General features: G+C 41.5%; 1 protein-coding gene and 1 pseudogene across 2 annotated transcripts; both read right to left on the bottom strand.

Annotated features, from left to right (window-relative positions):
- Positions 1-1594: 1594 nt before the first annotated feature.
- On the bottom strand, positions 1595-5239 carry LOC308630523 (small ribosomal subunit protein uS2-like; annotated as a pseudogene). Its single transcript has 3 exons — positions 5224-5239; positions 3114-3436; positions 1595-2092 (listed from the first exon to the last, which is right to left on the bottom strand). The product of its transcript is annotated as a small ribosomal subunit protein uS2-like (transcript).
- Positions 5240-8364: 3125 nt separating this feature from the next.
- Positions 8365-12172, bottom strand: CXCR4 (C-X-C motif chemokine receptor 4). Its single transcript, XM_081262360.1, has 2 exons — positions 12059-12172; positions 8365-9946 (listed from the first exon to the last, which is right to left on the bottom strand). The coding sequence occupies exons 1-2, from the start codon at positions 12071-12073 to the stop codon at positions 8903-8905; spliced, it is 1059 nt and encodes a 352-aa protein (XP_081118486.1). The 5' UTR covers positions 12074-12172; the 3' UTR covers positions 8365-8902.
- Positions 12173-17179: the final 5007 nt, after the last annotated feature.

The raw sequence follows: 17179 nt of genomic DNA on the forward strand, positions 1-17179 counted from the left end.
CTCACCCTTTTTCTTCCTGTCCTCCCTCCTCTCTCCCATTCTGCTTCTTCTACTCTACTAGACTTTCGCTCATCTATTAATTTATATTTGATTTATTCTTTTCTACCTTCTAAAGGTGAAGTTCCCTTTCATATATTTATCTATGCGCACAACATGATTCATTCTGCATTGACTTCCCTTACCCATCCCTCCACTTTGCCTCTGGATCTTCTTCTTCTACATTACTGATCTTCTGCATTACTTATCTGTATGTTATTCTATATTTCCCTCCCCCTTTCCTTTATTTCACTCTTGCTTCTGCATATGAGAGAAAATATTCAACCTTTGTTTGAGTTTTTGAGTCTGGCTTATTTCACTTAGCATCAAGTTCTCCATTTCCATCCATTTATTATAGCAAATACTATAGTTTCATTTTTTTATACCACAGTTTCTTAATCCATTAATCTACTGATGGGCACCTGTATTGATTCCATAAGTTAACTATTGTGAATTGTGCTGCTATAAACATTAAAGTAGTTGTATCGCTATAATATGCCAATTTTAGATCTTTTGGGAAAACACCAAAAAATATCTGGGTCATACGGTGGTTCCATTCCTAGCTTTTTGAGGAATCGCCATGTTGCTTTCCAGAGTGGTTGTATTAGTCTACAGTTCCACTAATAATGTACAAGTATACTCTTTCCCCCAAAACCTATCTCACATTTATTATTGTTTGTATTCTTGACCTTTGCCATTCTGACTGGAGTGAGGTGAAATCTTAGTGTAGTTTAGATTTGCATTTACCTGATTGCTAAAGATGTAGAACATTTTTTTTTCATATATTTGTTGGCAATTTATGTTTCTTCTTTTGAGAAGTTTTCTGTTTAGTTCTTTTGCCTGTTTGTTTTTTGAGATCTTTGTATATTTTGGATATTAATTCCGTATTGGAGGAGTAGGTGGCCAAGATTTTCTCCCATTCTGTAGGCTCTTTCTTCATGTTCTTAATCATTTCCTTTGCTGTGTGGAAGCTTTTCAGTTTGATGGCATTCCACTTATTGATTCTTGGTTTTATTTCTTATGTTTTCCTCCCTTATACTTTATTTTGCTTCTATTTTTATTATTGTACTGGGGATTGAACCCAGGGCTTCCCACATGCCAGGTAACTGCTCAACCACTGAGCTATATCTCCAGGCTTTTAAATTTTATTTTGGGATGGGCTCTTACTAAGTTTCCCCGGCTGTCCTCAAACTTATTATCCTTCTGCCTTGGCTTCCTGAGTAGCTATGATTACAAACACATACCACCACACCTGGCCTCTCTTATACTTTAAATCATCTCTAGATTATTTATGTTACCAAATACAATATGAATGCTATTTAAACAGTTGTTATGTTGTGTTATTTAGGGAATAAATAAGAAAAGCCTGTAGTTGTTCGGCACAGATACAATTGTCTTTCTGAATATTTACTTATTTATTTTTAAATTTGTTTAGAAACTGGAGTTTATTTTCTGTAACTTTATTTCCATTTTGTGCAAGTGTCTGCAGAAGCATAGCTCAAGACCACATGGTGGTTGTTCCTACCCACTCAATGGCCTGAACAGTGGGAGCTGCAGATCAGTCTTTGATGGGGGGCTGGGAACTGCTGGATAGGCACAGAAGGCACCTTGCATGTGCCTTCAGACTAGCCTGCAACAGCAAATTGAGTAGCATGAACTCAGGAGTGGTCCATTCACCCTTGGTCAGAACTTTTTCAGCAGCAGCCTGCTCTTCCTTTACAATATCTTAAGTATCTCTGTTGGTGTAGAGATCAGGCTTGACCTCCCAAGGGTGCTCACACATGCACAGTGAGCTCCCTTGTGCCCGGAATGGCAGTGTTCATGTAGCGTAGAGGAGATTCTGTGTTACCCAGAGCAATGGTAGGAAGATTGACATAAGACGCTTCTGTGAAAGGCTGGTGGTCAGCCTGGAAGGCTCCCTGGATCTGGTTAGTGAAGGTTTCAGAGTGAAGCGGCCAGCAATAGGAGTGGTTCCCATGGCAGCTGTAAGCTTCAGCATAGCCCTCAGGCCGGTATTCCTGAAGGATATGACACTGATATCAGCAGGATTTTCTTTCTTTCTTTTAACTAGAGCATTATAACTATACATAGTATTTGGGTTCATTTTGACAACATCATGCATGCAAGGATTTTGATTTCAATCCCCATTCCTGCCCTCCTGTTCTTTCCCTCCCCTCATTCTCCCCCTGCCTCCCTCCTCTACTCTACTAAACTTCCTTACATACATATATATATATATATATATATATATATATATATATATATATATATACACACAATACACATATACATACATATATAAAATATGTATTTACATATACAATACATATGTATGAAAGGAAGTTTATATATATAAAAGTGAAATTCCCTTTGATAGCTTTATATATAATTATCACATGATTTTGTTAAATTCATTTCATTTATCTTCCCCTTCCTTCCTCCCTCACTTCCGTTTTCTCATTACTCCACTGATCTTCCCTGTATCTTTATGATATCTGATCCCCTCCCTAACTGCCTTCTTTCCTTTGTTTTGCTCTAGCTTCCACATACAATCCACCCTTTATTTTCTGAGCCTGTTTTATTCCACTTAGCATGATTTTTTTCCCATTTCTGTCCATTTACCAGCAAATGCCATTATTTTGTTGTTCTTTAGGTTCAGCAAAACTCCATTGTGTATGTATATTTTCTTAATCTATTCATCTATTGCTGGGCATCTGGTTGATTCCATAACTGGCTGTTGTGAATTGTGCTGCTACAAACATTGAGGTGAGTGTATGCTGAATTTTGTTCTTTTAGGAAAATACTGAAGACTGGGGTAGCTGGGTCATATGGTGGTTCCATCCTTAGTTTTTTGAGGAATCTCCACACTGCTCTCCAGAGTGGTTGTATTAATTTGCAGTCCCAGCAACAATATATGAGTGTACTTTTTTTTCCTACAATGTAAGAGTATACATTTTTTCACCAGCATTTATTATTATTCATGTTCTTGATTGTTGCCAATCTGACTGGAGTGAGATGAAATCTTAGTGTAGTTTGCATTTCCCTAATTGCTGGAGAAGATCAGCAAGGTTTTCAGTGGCAATAATGGCATGAGCTGCCAGCAGAAGCTTCTCCCAGATCCTCTTCAGATTTATGATGTAGCTGCCATCATTTTTCCTTTTGAAGACATATTGTTCCATTAGGAAATCAAGATTGGTGCCACCCAAGTGGGTTCATGCAGCAAGGAATTTGAGAACAGCCTCCTCCTTCATTTGCAGGACATTAAGGGCTCTGATATTGTGACAGTTTCCCTTTAAGTCACAATAGGAATTAAGGATGCTGCCATATGAACCCTTCTTGGGTGACGTTGAGAGCCTGAATATCTTTAATCTGTAGTTGGTTGAATCTGTGGATGTGGAATCTACGGGGATGGAAGGTCAACAGTAATAGGAAGATTGAATTGGAAACTGGAAACTGGGTAGAAACTTTGATTTCTTAAAATGTTGAAAATTAAAAGTCTGAAAGTTGTTTAGCTAATTTTCAGGCATATCTAGAATATTAAAGAACTACACCTTCCACTTACTGTGAACAGCTTTCATACCTGCCTGGTCCAGAGTATTGTTTAATAAATGATTGTGAAAGAATGAAGGAAGCCAAATCATACATGCAAACATGAATTAGAATGCTTAGAGAATGGTGTGTGCTCAGAAATAGAAATTTATGGAAGTCATTTGTTCATTCAACAAAATATTTTGAACTCCTATTGTGTGCAAGGCACAGTGTATCAGGTTCATCTGAACTCCTTTTTATTACAACTGTTAATAGTGAAACTCTTTCTAAAATGTTGGTGTCTGCTTTGTACATCAGGTGAGTGTCTAGTATTCAACGTTGAAGAGTATTGAAGAGTATGAAGGATCCTTCTGACATTGTGGTTATTATGCTGAATATTGTTTAACACCATAGCAATTAATAAAGTCCCTCTAGTGCTTAAAGGGTCTCACTTGGGTGTAAGACTGCCTGGGTTAAAATCCAGGCTTTATCATTCATTAAATATGTGATAACGGGTCAAATTTAAGCAACTTCTATGAGTCAGTTTCCCCATCTATAATAGGCAAATGATAGTACTATGTAACAGTTATTGAATAATGAATAATCAAAGTGCTTGGTGTATAGAAATTCCTCAAGGTACATGATAACTGTTAATGTTATCACATAGGACTTGACCTGGAAATAGAAAAGAGAGAAATTTGGACTAAATATATAGAGCACTTCAAGGTATGCCCTAGAATTTAGAGGTTCTGTTTTAATGTTATTTGTAATGTGCATAGAGTAAAAAGCATAGCCCTTTTATTTATAGTTTAACTTTTTTGATAGTATCCTTGCCTAAAAGTGGAAAGAGCAATATCTAACTGGCAGAAGCTCTTGTAATCTGAGTACGTTAGTGCCTGAGATGTAATGGCTCTCAGTATGTATTACTTTCTTTCCGTCACAGTCAAATATGAGGAAGTAATTCCTTTTAATTTACAGTGTTGATGAGTTGTGTTCTGGTTAGTTGAACTGTAATATGTAAATGAATTTAATCGTGGACTACTTCTGCCAGATAAACATTTCACACCTGGTACAGACACCTTTGTTTGTCTGATTTTGAAAAATGCTTTCCCCTTCTGAGCCCCTTGAACATTGTGGATCCCTCAACTCGGCATGTAATCAACTTGCATTTTCACTTGAAAGGACTTTTCCGATGATTTAGAAGATTTTAATTGTTGGACTTAATAGGATTGATTTAAATTAATCCGAGTCAGTTGCAGACAATGGAACGATGGGCTGGTACCTCATCATTCCTTGTTTATTTTTTAAATAAAAGGAGAAAAACGGGAAGTGTTCCAAATTGAGTCACAGGCACTGATGAGGATTAAATGAGTAAACATTAAAGAAACTTGAAGGGAATCAGAGAATCTTTAGCAGTCACTCTTTTAGCATTTATTGTCCTGTGTGGGATAGTTTCCTAGCATGGGAGGCAGCAGCCTGTCAAGAAATAGAGGAGACCTGGTGAGGGACTGCTTTCAGGTTCATAGATGGTGCCTTGAAGTCATATTCTCACATGGTAGAAGGGGCTAACTGGGTTTCTGGGGTATCTTTTCTAAGGGTACTAATCCCAATGATGAGGGCTATGCCCTTTATGACCTAATCACTTCCCAAAGGCCCTACCTTGTAATACCTTCATCTTGGAAGTTAAGATTTCAACATAGGAATTTTGGTAGGATATAAACATTTACACCATGGCAGATTCAAGCTCTTTGTGGATTCATATTATTTTCCAGAATTATACTGATGTGTGTGTGTGTGTGTGTGTGTGTGTGTGTGTGTGTTGCTGGGGCACTCTATCACTGACCTACAACCCAAGCTCTTTTTAAATTTTATTTTGAGATAAATTCTCATTAAGTTGCCAAGGCTGAACTCAAACTTGTAATCCTCCTGTCTTAGCTTCCCAAGTGGCTGGGATTACAGGTGCATGCTACCACAACTAGCCTGGAGGTATCTTTATTTTGATAATCACTGTAACCTTAAAAAAGGGTTCTCAACTTTGAGCACTACTATAGATGATTCTTTGTTGTGGATGCTGTCCTCAGTTTTGTAGGATATTTAGCAGCATCTCTGGCCCCTGTACACTAGATGCTAGTAGCACCTCATCTGTAGTGCCCATGTTTCCAGACCTTACCAAATGTTCCCTGGGGGGAAAATTGCCCCAGTTGAGGACCATTGATTTTAAAGAATTCATTTCAACAACTTTATTGATCCATGAGGCACTAACATCTCTCTTAGGCTGTGCTCTCAGAAAAGTCATTCATCTGGCTACTTGTGGATCTCTCTGGCACTAAGAGGCTTAGGCACATTGGTAGCCAGGTGGAAGATTTCTTTAAAGTGGGCTGGGCAAATCCTTATGATGCCAGGCTGCAATGCTGCATTTCTGTTAGGGCATACTGGATTGTGTCCCAAAGTAATTTGGATTTTGTTTTGAGGGTTCCTTGCCCCTCCTTAATAAGTATTATCTGGGAACAATGAAATTCAATTATTTTGGGAGTCTTTATTTAATGTCTGATGATACGCCAGAAGAAAGTCACAGACAATTAGTTTGATTATTAAAACAAAGCCTGCGTTTTCTTAAAAGAATACCCTGGAATCATTATTTTAACATAGCCACAAAAGGAGCTGGGAAGCCCACAATAAGGGAGATAAATTGCCAAGTGGCAGTTTAAGAAAACAAAAGTTTTTCAAGATAAAATCATCCACATTCCTCCCTAGTTACTGACTTAATGTTATTAACAAGTCAGATGTCATATCTATGCCATTATTGGCATGCATACAATTTAAATATTTTAGTTTTCATTATACAATTGCATCTACATTACTGACCTTCAAGGGCCCCATTCACAGGGGTAGAGGAGAAGGAACAATCACCTACTTCATGAGAGGGTGGCTAGCCAACTGGCTTTCCCTGCATTGTCAGACAAACTACCACATAGGGAAGGCTTTGGAGCTACTCTGATCATAGCAGGCTAGGGATAGAATGGGGGTGGGGAGAGCCTTTTGGTGCGGGGAGAGAGCCAAAGCTTTTTTTTTCCCCCTTTTGAAAAAGAGCTATCCCACCTTTGTTCCAAGGGAGAATGAAATATCCATTAAGACTGGTGACACTGGGAATTTTGTTTCGACTCAGTTCCTTTTGTTGTGACTCCACGGCAAAGGAGAGGAATTTGGGGTAAGAAGGTTTTCAAGCCAAGATGAGAAAGAAAAGGAATTCCTTCCAAGGATTTCTTTTATTGTCTCTCAGAGAATAAATATTTATAGCGAAGGTTCAAGTGAAGTCTGTCACAGTGGTCATGGCTTTAAGACTGAGCCTTTGAGAGAGTACATCTAAAACTATGCTTAAATGAAGGGTGATCCAATTAGGCTTCCTAGGGAAAACCAAGAAACCTCAAGATAATTTCCTATCTCAAATCTAATTGTGTTCTCAAGTGGAATAGCAATACCAGTCTGAATTATCCCAGTTCCATAGACTGCAGCAAAAATGTACAGCCAAATTAGATTCTATTTTAAGTAATTAAGTTATTTCCCTTCACAGGATCTATAATTTGTCTTGAACAAATGTGATTTGCTTTAGAAAGATAAGGCATTGCAATTTTTCCTCCAAAATGGATTTTCTTTGCCAGAAACAATTACCACAAGTCGACCAAGTATTGCCTTAATTATATCCCACTCATTTTCTGAGTGCATGCCTGGAGCACTCTGTTCCAAAGTGAGGTAGGTATGGCCACTACAGTCTGGAAATTATCTTAAACTGGAGACCGGAGGTGAAATTTACTCAAGAGCCTGTGGCTTGCACAATGGTAGTGTAAATAGCTACAGTGATATTACATAAGACTCCAAAATCTTGTGCAAAATATGGGTAATGTGCAAAATATGGGCAATGAGGAGCTGGCTTCGGTAGACCTTTCTTTTGTGCTTTAAAAAGCACCAATACTAACTTTTAGCTGCTTGGCTGAGCCTTTCAAAGGAGGTATGAGATGTTGCAATAGATGAAGAATAAAAAAGTGTTAGAATTTGCATAGGAGATATTGCAAGAAGGGTATTTTGGGCATGGTTAATTTTATGAAGAAAACATTCACTTTTGGCCTTATTTTCAATAACAATTCGGTTGAAATATGACCAGGTGTTCTGGGGGACAATAGTGGTTAATGGTTAAGAGCAAAAGCTGGAACGGTTAAGTAGGATCAGCTCTTGGCTCTACCTGTTAAAAATTCAAGTTCCGGAAAGTCTCTGAACCTCATTTCCCTCCTCTGTAAAAAGGGAGTGATGGCATCTATACAGAAAGGGTTAGATAAGAAGAGCATGCCCCTGACCTGGATTACACAAGGGGAAAGCAGCAGTAAAATCCAAACACTACTGCATGCTATTCCTTCTTCACATGCACATGTCCTTCTGAAAGATGATCTCTAATAAGAATGGGCACTGGATGAACATTTCCAGACTTCCATTGGAGTTGAAATCGTGGTTACAGCTTTGGATGACTTAACGTGACTTAAGAGACATGTTACCTGGTATGAAATATTGGCTCTGCTAATGATCACATGTCTTGGAACAAGTTACTTAGGCTTTCTGTGCCTCAGTTTCCTCCTCTATAAAATGTTAAGTAATAACAGAAGCAGAAACTATTATAGATAAGTGTAAGTAAAATATTACCAGAAAAATACCTTTGCTTGTATTTGGTATGCCATAAACATGTCTATTATTTTTGTCTTCTGCCAACCAAGGGGATGTTAACAGAAACCAGAACAAAACACCAAGGAAGTTTATCATGTACTTTTATTAACAACTTAATACAAGACTGTACATTGTAGGTGCTGAGATCAACCCATTCCTGAAAACTGAAAAACCAGCATTTCTATACCACTTAAGACTTTGGTTATAAGTGCTGTCTTCTAGAGCAAAATCACACAGTGTAACCAAAAAACTTAAGAAAAGGGGAGGAAAAAAATATGTTCCACTGGAATGGAAAGATTATTTATGCACAAACCTGATAATTTCTAGCTTTACTTGATTCACTACACACTCTAGAATGTTCAGTTCCCTTTTCTAAAGTCTTACAACCAGACATACAGCAACTAAGAACTTGGCCACAGGTCCTGCCTAGACACTCATTAACATGAAACAAACAAAAAAATATTTATATAAATAAGTCAATTAAACCTCACAAAAACTAAAAAACACAAGACAAAAATCCAACAGTCAATAAAAACTGTACAGTATTGGTCAGTCTTTTATATCTGAAAAACGTGTAACTTAAAAAAAAGTTCTTTTTCATATAAAAAAAAAGTCTTTTACATCAACGTTAGCTGGAGTGAAAACTTGAAGACTCAGACTCAGTTGAAACAGAAGAATGTCCACCTCGTTTGCCTTTGGAGAGAATCTTGAGGCTGGACCCTCTGCTCACAGAGGTGAGTGCATGCTGGGCTGAGGTTTTAAATTTGGCTCCAAGGAAGGCATAGAGGATGGGATTCAGGCAACAGTGGAAAAATGCAAGGGCCTCGGTGATGGAAATCCACTTGTGCACAGTGTTCTCAAATTCACATCCTTGTTTGATGATTTCTAGAAGAATGAAAGAGTCGATACTGATCCCAATGTAGTAGGGCAGCCAGCAGGCAAAGAAAGCTAGGATGAGGATGACGGTGGTCTTGAGTGCTTTGCGCTTCTGGTGGCCCTTGGAGTGTGACAGCTTAGAGATGATAATGCAATAGCAGGACAGGATGACAATACCAGGCAGGATAAGGCCAACCATGATGTGCTGAAACTGGAATACAACTACCCACAAGTCATTGGGGTAAAAGCGGTCACAGATATATTTCCCTTCTGTCTCACTGATATTGGCAAAGATTAAATCAGGAATAGTTAGCAGGAAAGCAGGGATCCAGACGCCAACATACACCGCCTTTTCAGCCAACAGCTTTCTTGGCCTCTGACTATTGGTGGCATGAACAATGGCCAGGTATCGGTCCAGACTGATAAAGGCCAGGATGAGGACACTACTATACAGGTTGACAGTATAGATGACATGGACTGCTTTGCATAGAAATTTCCCAAAGTACCAATTTGCCACAGCATCAACAGCCCAGAATGGAAGTGTGATGACAAAAAGGAGGTCGGCCACTGACAGATGTAGCCTGTACTTGTCCGTCATGCTTCTCAATTTCTTCTGGTAACCCATGACCAGGATCACCAATCCGTTGCCCACAATGCCAGTCAAAAAAATGATGGAGTAGATGGTGGGCAGGAAGATACGGTTGAAATGGGCACTTTCCTCCCGGAAACAGGGTTCCTTTATAGAGTCATAGTCCCCTGAGCCCAATTCCTCCGAGTAGTTATCTGAGGTGTATATCTGCAAAAGAGGCAAGGGTACACATTCACTTCCAAGGTCAGCAGACACTACCCAAGTTTTAAAAAAATGTTTCTGGGTATTAAAAGCAAACAATTTATTGTGTGTGCATATATATATTTAAACCCAATTCAGGTCAGCCTTCTTCAGGAAATTCTAAAGTACTGGGGAAAGGCCCAAGAGAATTATAAAATCCTACAGCCATACTCCCCATCTTCCCCCATAGTTACTTCATTATATCCCTCTTTAGTGGAACCAATTACAAGATTCTTTGTTTAGAACAAAAGGGCGCTGAGACTCTGAGGGTTTCAAAGTCACATCTTGGCTAACTCTTCTGCCCCGCCCACTAGAGGAAAGGAAAAAAAAAAGTACAAGGGAGAGAAAAAAAAAACACCAAACATACACACAAAGAGGCCACTCCCAGGCGGCATGGGGTGGGGGCAATGTGGGTGTAGAATCTAGGGTTGCTGGAGGAGCTGGGATTAACTTTTTGTATGAAGATTAGCCAAAAGAGGCCAGAGGGGAGGAAGGAACAGACGGGGGAGGGAGGGGGCTTCACAATCCTTAAGTCTTTTATTCTTTTAAAACGCAAAATATTGTTTTTCCCACGCCGGTCTAAATACAAACCATTCTGCGCTTCAAGCAACACGTAGTGGGGAAGGAGACTGCGGCATTAAAGCGAGGTCTTTTAGGGCTTGAAGTATTGAGAGAAATTGTCAGAAAAGCGCAAATGGCACCCCCTTAGTCCAAACTGACGCTCCTTGGGGGCGTGGCCCTCTTTTGCCATCCTCGTGTTTATTACTTGGCGCGTTTGAGACGTTAGGGAGCGCGGCATTTTCCTGGGTGGGGAAAGTCACGGGGTCTGCACTCGTGGTCCGCGCCCCAAGTTTCATTTCCTCACTCTCCCAGGTCACTTTCCACCCTGCCACCGATCCAGTTGAAGGGGTCGGAAGGGGGCAGTTGGAAGCCTCCAGGCATTGGGCTTACCCCGCCCCACCACAGCCGAGCCGCTGCCCACCACACCCACATCCACAACAGGCTGGTAGCGGCTCCAGGGGTTCCGCCCGGTTGTGCGGCCAGGCTTGCCCCTCAGGGTGCTAAAGAGAGATTGGGCGGCTCCGTGGTGAGCTCCTTTGAATTGCGCGCTGCGGGAGGAAATGAAAAGCCTCCCTGGCAAGGAGGTTTCAAAAGGCTTCAGGAAACCACCGACGGTTAAGCGACGCAATAGGTTCGAAGACAGCCAAACGGTCTCCCCGCTTGCACCTGTTCTTCGCCCGGAGACCAGGCAGCCCAGGTGCTGTCCCAATACCCCTGCTACTTCAGTGCCTGCTGCACACACCTCGGGGCCAGAAGTTCTATGTGCCTGCCTCCTTCGACCTCTGAACAATCCCAAACTTCCAAACTTCGAGGTCCCACTAGGGGCAAGCAAAGCGCTTCGAGCACCGCACCTTTTTTCTCAATCCCAAGGGGTGCGTGCGGATAGCTCCCAACCACCTCTCGGCTGCTGCCACAGCTTTGACCCCTCAAGCAAGCAGCGCAATGCGCCTGCCCGACTTTCCCGCCGTCTGCCCACTGTGCCCGAGTCTGGCACACCTCTGCTGGCTGCACGAGTTAAGCTAACGTGCGCCCAAAGGCAAGAAACAGTCCCCAAGAGCTTGTGCTCGACGTTAACCTAGGACGAGAATACTTATGGAGAATCAGCCCAGGAGCGCCGACCCCCGCCTCTAGGTTCAGATAATGTAACTCGCTCCAAGACACTCACTTTCCTGGGAGGAAGAGACCAAAGTTTTGAATACTGGGGCAAAGCGCGCGCCTTCCCTGCACTTGGGCAAAATGTTATGTTTGCAAACAGCATGCGCCGCAGGACTCAAGGGGGAGACACATGCAGCCGCATGAACCCTCATTTCAATTTTTTCCCCTCAACTTTCAGGGGAAAAAAAAAGAATTCCAATCTTAACCCACCACATAGCCATAGTCCTGAAAATTTCTTTCCATGTCCCTTCTTTGGGGCATGGACATATCCAATATTCTGGTCCCTTCTGCCCGCTCCGAGAGCGGCTGAGCTCTAAGTTCAAGCATCTGTACGTTTAGCACAAAGGTTGGAACTGGACTTACACTGATCCCTTCCATGGTAGCCGCTCTTTCTCCAGTCGCGGAAGCCACGGGAGAACTCAGGTCCTCAGGGTCACTTTGCTACCTGCTGCAACAGCCAACAGATTGAAGTTTCTGGCCGAAGCCGGACTTTTATAAAAACACGCTCGCTAAACAGCGCATGCTCAGTTAAGAGGGCGGGGGGGGGCGTGTTTGGGGAGAAGGACTGGCAACCAAGAGGAGGACGGAGGGGCGGGGCCTAGGGGTGAGCTGCTTGGGGAGCTCCAGAGCCGTAGTGGATCACCGATGGTCACTTTTGAAAGTCCAGAGTAGGGTAGAAAGTCCCCGAATTTGGGGGAAAGCCTTATGCGTCTGGAGGGAGGCGGGAAGCGCGACCGTGAGACGCATCTCTGCGTGGTGAGTGCGACAATTCTCACTCACGTGGATGGAATCCAGACCTGGAAATGCTACAGATGGAGACACTGAGGTCCAAAGAGGGGAAGTGACTTACGATAGTAACCCAACCAGTAGGCGGCAATGTTGAAAATGGGGCCGAGCGTCTGACTCCATTCCCCGCTCTTTCAGCAGATGCTGTCCATTCGGCAGATTTTTGTAAAGGTGCTTCGCAGCAAAACTGTGTGTAACTTTATGTGAATAATCATAGTAATTACATCAGGGTCAAGCGTAAGTAATCAGGAAACACCTTTCAGAAGAAGATAGGATTTGATACAATTCTTGAGACTAACAGAGAAGTAGAAGTGTGTTCCTGGGAGGAAATTCACAATAGTGGCAACCAATTCATGAATAATATTTTTTGTGTGTGCGATTATTAAAAGTGGCGATTGGGACTTTCTGTAACATCACAAGGAATTTAGAATCACTGCTCATTCTCTTAAAACGTGTGGATGGTAACATCACAGAGATGCATTTAGTCAACAGATTATGCACAAAGGGCCGACTGTGTGCCACGTGCCGGGAGGGGGAGCATCCTTGGAAACTGAAGACCGGCCGCAGAGACGAAGTGCCTTGGGATTCAAAGCCTGGACGGAACCAGGTTTCCGCGCCGCATCCGTTGTCTTCCATGGTTGTGTGCGGAGAACAGCTTTAGCACAAACGAGAAATTAGGTTGAGGGGCGGGGCGGGGATTGGACCGTTAAAGCAGCCCCAGACGGGCTGGGGTTTGCAGTAGGCGTCCAGACATAAATTTCCAGCCCCTAGCCACTTCCCGCCTGCGTCTTGCCTGGGTGCGGCGGGGAGCGAGGGAGGGGCGGGGCTGAGAATCAGTGCGACTGCACACGGAGGGACCGCAGGAGTCCTAGCTGGTTCCCAGGTAGGAGCTTCGGGTCCCGAGACCTCTGGTTGCGCGACGGCACGGACCCCAGATTGCACCCTCCTATCTTGGGACAGCCCTAAGGAGAGGATTTGTCCAGAGTGGACCCTGAGCAGTATCCCACCTTTACTTTATCAAAGGAAAAGCTTTCGGTTTAGAGGTGTTTCGGGAGACTGAGACCCTTTTCTCTACTGAGCATGATTTTCTTCTTTTGTAAGGGCCGGCTCCCTAATGTTTGCCTTTGAAGGTTTCCCTGTACACTGCATTTTAGCAGATACAGGAAAGCTGATACTGGGGGTCAGGTGGAACTCTCAAAACCCTCCAAATGATATACAAAAACTCAAAAGCACTTTTATTAAAACGTCTAAACACAACTTCAGGATTTTTTTATTTTCATAAGCTAGTTAGGACAGGCAGAAGACCCGTTGAAGGACTGGAATTTCAAACCGGCTATAGGACTTGCATTTTGGGAAGCTTTGTAGTGACGGGATCAGTATGTTTTATCCTGGAATGACAGCTGTGTTGTATCTCCAAAATCCATTCTTCACAATGGCAAAAATCTGAAAGGTGGAATCTTTCAAACTTGCCCCCAAAGGAAGAGAGGATATATCCCTAGTAGAATGATTTGAATAATAAATATTTGTTGATTGTTTGCAGACAAAAGAAGTCTGCGTTTATCTGAATGCTCCTTTTAAGGATCATTTTAAGATAAGAGGAAACAAAAGAACAATGAAATGCTATTTAGTGACTATAAATTAGCCAAAATTTTTTTCTTTCAAAGATAATATTTGGCTTTGGGCTTTGAAAAGAGCAGCTGTCTCTATCTCTAACTACTGGTAGAAGTGTGGGTTGGGACAGCCTCAGTGAAAAGTATTTTATATTCAGCAGGAACCTTAGGTCAGTAATTTCACCTATAGAAATTTATCCTAAGGAAGAAAGACTTATGCCACATTAATAATAGTTAATAATTAACTTATGACCATTAATAATAGCAAAATATCTGAACAATACCATAAGTCCATTGTTGGTGGATAGTTGAGATTTTGGTACATCTGTATATGAAATTCCCTGTGGACACTGCAGATCATGTTGTGAAGAATTTTTAGTAACATGGGAAAATATGAAACAATAAGTGCCAAAAGCAGGATTCCAAACTGTGTATATAGTGTAATCTCAATTTTGTTAAAATACACATTTAGGAAAAGATAGGATGAAAAATGAAATATTTATAGGAAGCTTCATTGGCTAGATAATTATATTTGATTTTTTACTTTCTTCCTTGCATTTTAACACTCTCCATTTTTTTCTAAAATAGTAATGAAGCATTTTCATATTCAGAAAAATGTCAATAAATTTTAACAAAAAAGAAAAAAAGGAATCCGAATGCCTCCTTTCTCATACCTTTCTACTTCCTAAAGTATTCACTAGATGTGATAAATTTTTTCGTGATAGTCCTCCTTGTTTTCTCCCCGTTAATCTTACCTAAACCGCTGTTTTCAGTACTCTATGATGTACTTTAAAAAACAAACAAAACTCAAACATTGATTGCTTGTTAAGTGCAACCAACCCCAGATAATCTCCTCAACAATTCTGTAAGGCAGGTGCCATTACTTCTCTTCCTTAGGTAAAGAAAATAAGGTCTGGAGAGGATGAGCAACTTGCCTGTGACCACACAGTGAGGATCTGCACTCAGTCTGTCTGGCTCCAGAGCTCCGGCTTGTTCCACTCCATTACAATGTCTCCCTTTTTCTGGCCATTGCAATTTACCCTCTGAAAGCTGCATCCTCTGGAAGGTCACTTGACATTTACTTACCTATCGCTTGAGTGGCATCTCTTGTGAAGTAATCCAACTTTTAAAAGCATGTATGTCTTTATTCCTCTCCCCTAAATGTTCTTTCCTATGTGGCTCTGAGAACAGATCCAAGCTTAGGGGCTGTCAAGGCTTTGGCAGTGTCCCCAAGTTCTCAAGTTGGCTTTAGCCCAGGGAATTACTAGCCTTGGCCATGGTTTGGAGGAGATGCTTGCAAATCAAGTGACATGGTGGCAAGCATCCTGCCACCTCCTGTTGCTCTCTCTGTAGCTGGTTGATTCATGTGTAAGTCTATGTATACTTATGTGTTTGACAGAAAGCTGTACTCTGTTCCAAAATAGGCTTCAGGTCAGAGACAGAAAATAGCTTAGGGACAGTCCTCTTCCTGAAGGTGGATGGCAGGAGACAGGGATCTTAAAGGCCTGAAGAATATATAGCATCCTCCTGTCCTCTCACAGACCCTTCCAATCTCTTTTTAAAATGTTTGATAGCTTTTGTTTCTGAAAGAGAAAAAGTAGTACAAACTTCCTTGATGGTTGTAGGAGATACTCAAAGGGATAAAGTTAATGTTTTCCCAAGTAATTAAAAAAAGAAAAGAAAAGAAAAAGAGAAAGCAAGCCTGTTTCCCCCAAGGGTCATGTAATTCTAGCAATAGGTTACAAACCTCAAAGAGACAATGCTATCAAATGTCAACTATTTGCAAGGTGGTGTTAAGTGAAATGGTCTCCTGCCTGACCACACCCAGCCCACTCCTCCTTCTCTAATGCCTTCTGTCTCCAACACTTACAGGTGGAAAATGACTTTGGAAAAGAAACTTAAGCCTTAGAACTTAAGCAGCTCTATACCAATTTAGGAAAATTATTACTGGTTTTCCTGGAATTATTTCAATCACATCTTAAATTTCTATGAGGTTTGCTTTCAGTAAAATGAGACTATTTGTGATTTCTTTCAAAGTTTTATAGCAGTCAGGAGCAGTCAACATAATTTCCTACCCAAAGAAAAAAAGCTAGGCTGGTAAACAAATATAGCCAATTTAGAGTCACCCTGGTAAGTCATTTTAACAAAGCAGCCACTTAATTAGCAATGCAATGATCATTACTTCACTAATTCCACTGCCAGGAGGAAGAATTGTTCTCAAACTTTGCTGTGCTCATGTGGCAGGTGCTGTGTGACTTTGTGGGTGTGAAGAACAGCACCAAACAGACTCAGTGCTATTGCTTCAAAAATTATGGTGTCAAGCTGGGAAAGAGGGCATGACTTTAGGAAATAATTGAGTGAACAAACCCTGTTCTCCATGGAAAAGGCTTGTCATTGTTTTCCTTAAGCCAGTAATTTATTGGTGGTGACCTCAGGCAGCTATATAACAAGAGGAAGCGTTTAGAGCCCTGTGGATAGAAGGTTTTCTAAAGAGAACTACGCATCCCATGGCAGAGCCCCAGTTCTTGTAGAAATGTGGTGGTCTGATTGATCATGTAGATGGGTTTTGAGTCTACCAAGAGCATTACATTGGCAGAAGGACAAGGTGGGAATTATTTGTGTGTATGTGTCTGTGTGTGTAGGGGAATCCATGCAATATTTTGCTTGACCTATTCTCCTCCTCCTCCTTTTCCTGTTGCTCCTCCTCCTCTTCTTGCTCCTCCACCTTCTTCTTCTTCTTTCCTTTGGTACTGGGGATTGAATGTGGGCTACATTCCCAGCCCTGAGCTACATTCCCAGCCCTTTTTAATTTTTATTTTGAGATGGTGTCTCTAAGTTGCTTAGGGTCTCACTAAGTTGCTGAGGCTGGCCTTGAACTTGCAATCATCAGCCTCCCCAGCCTTGGATTATAGGCATGTGCCTCCATGCCTGGCTGTTTTGACAGTTTTCTGAATCTAAAGCTATGGAGCTCTTGTAAATCTAAGACACAAGTGACAAAGTTTGGAAACCTGCAGATATTGTAAATGAGTGAGACAGTAGAAAGTGGTGGAGACTGTAGCTAACTGGAAGGTGTATGTATGCCTTGCCT

The sequence above is a fragment of the Spermophilus citellus genome, assembly GCF_964194105.1.
Source record: "Spermophilus citellus genome assembly, chromosome: 11".
Lineage (NCBI taxonomy): Eukaryota > Metazoa > Chordata > Mammalia > Rodentia > Sciuridae > Spermophilus > Spermophilus citellus.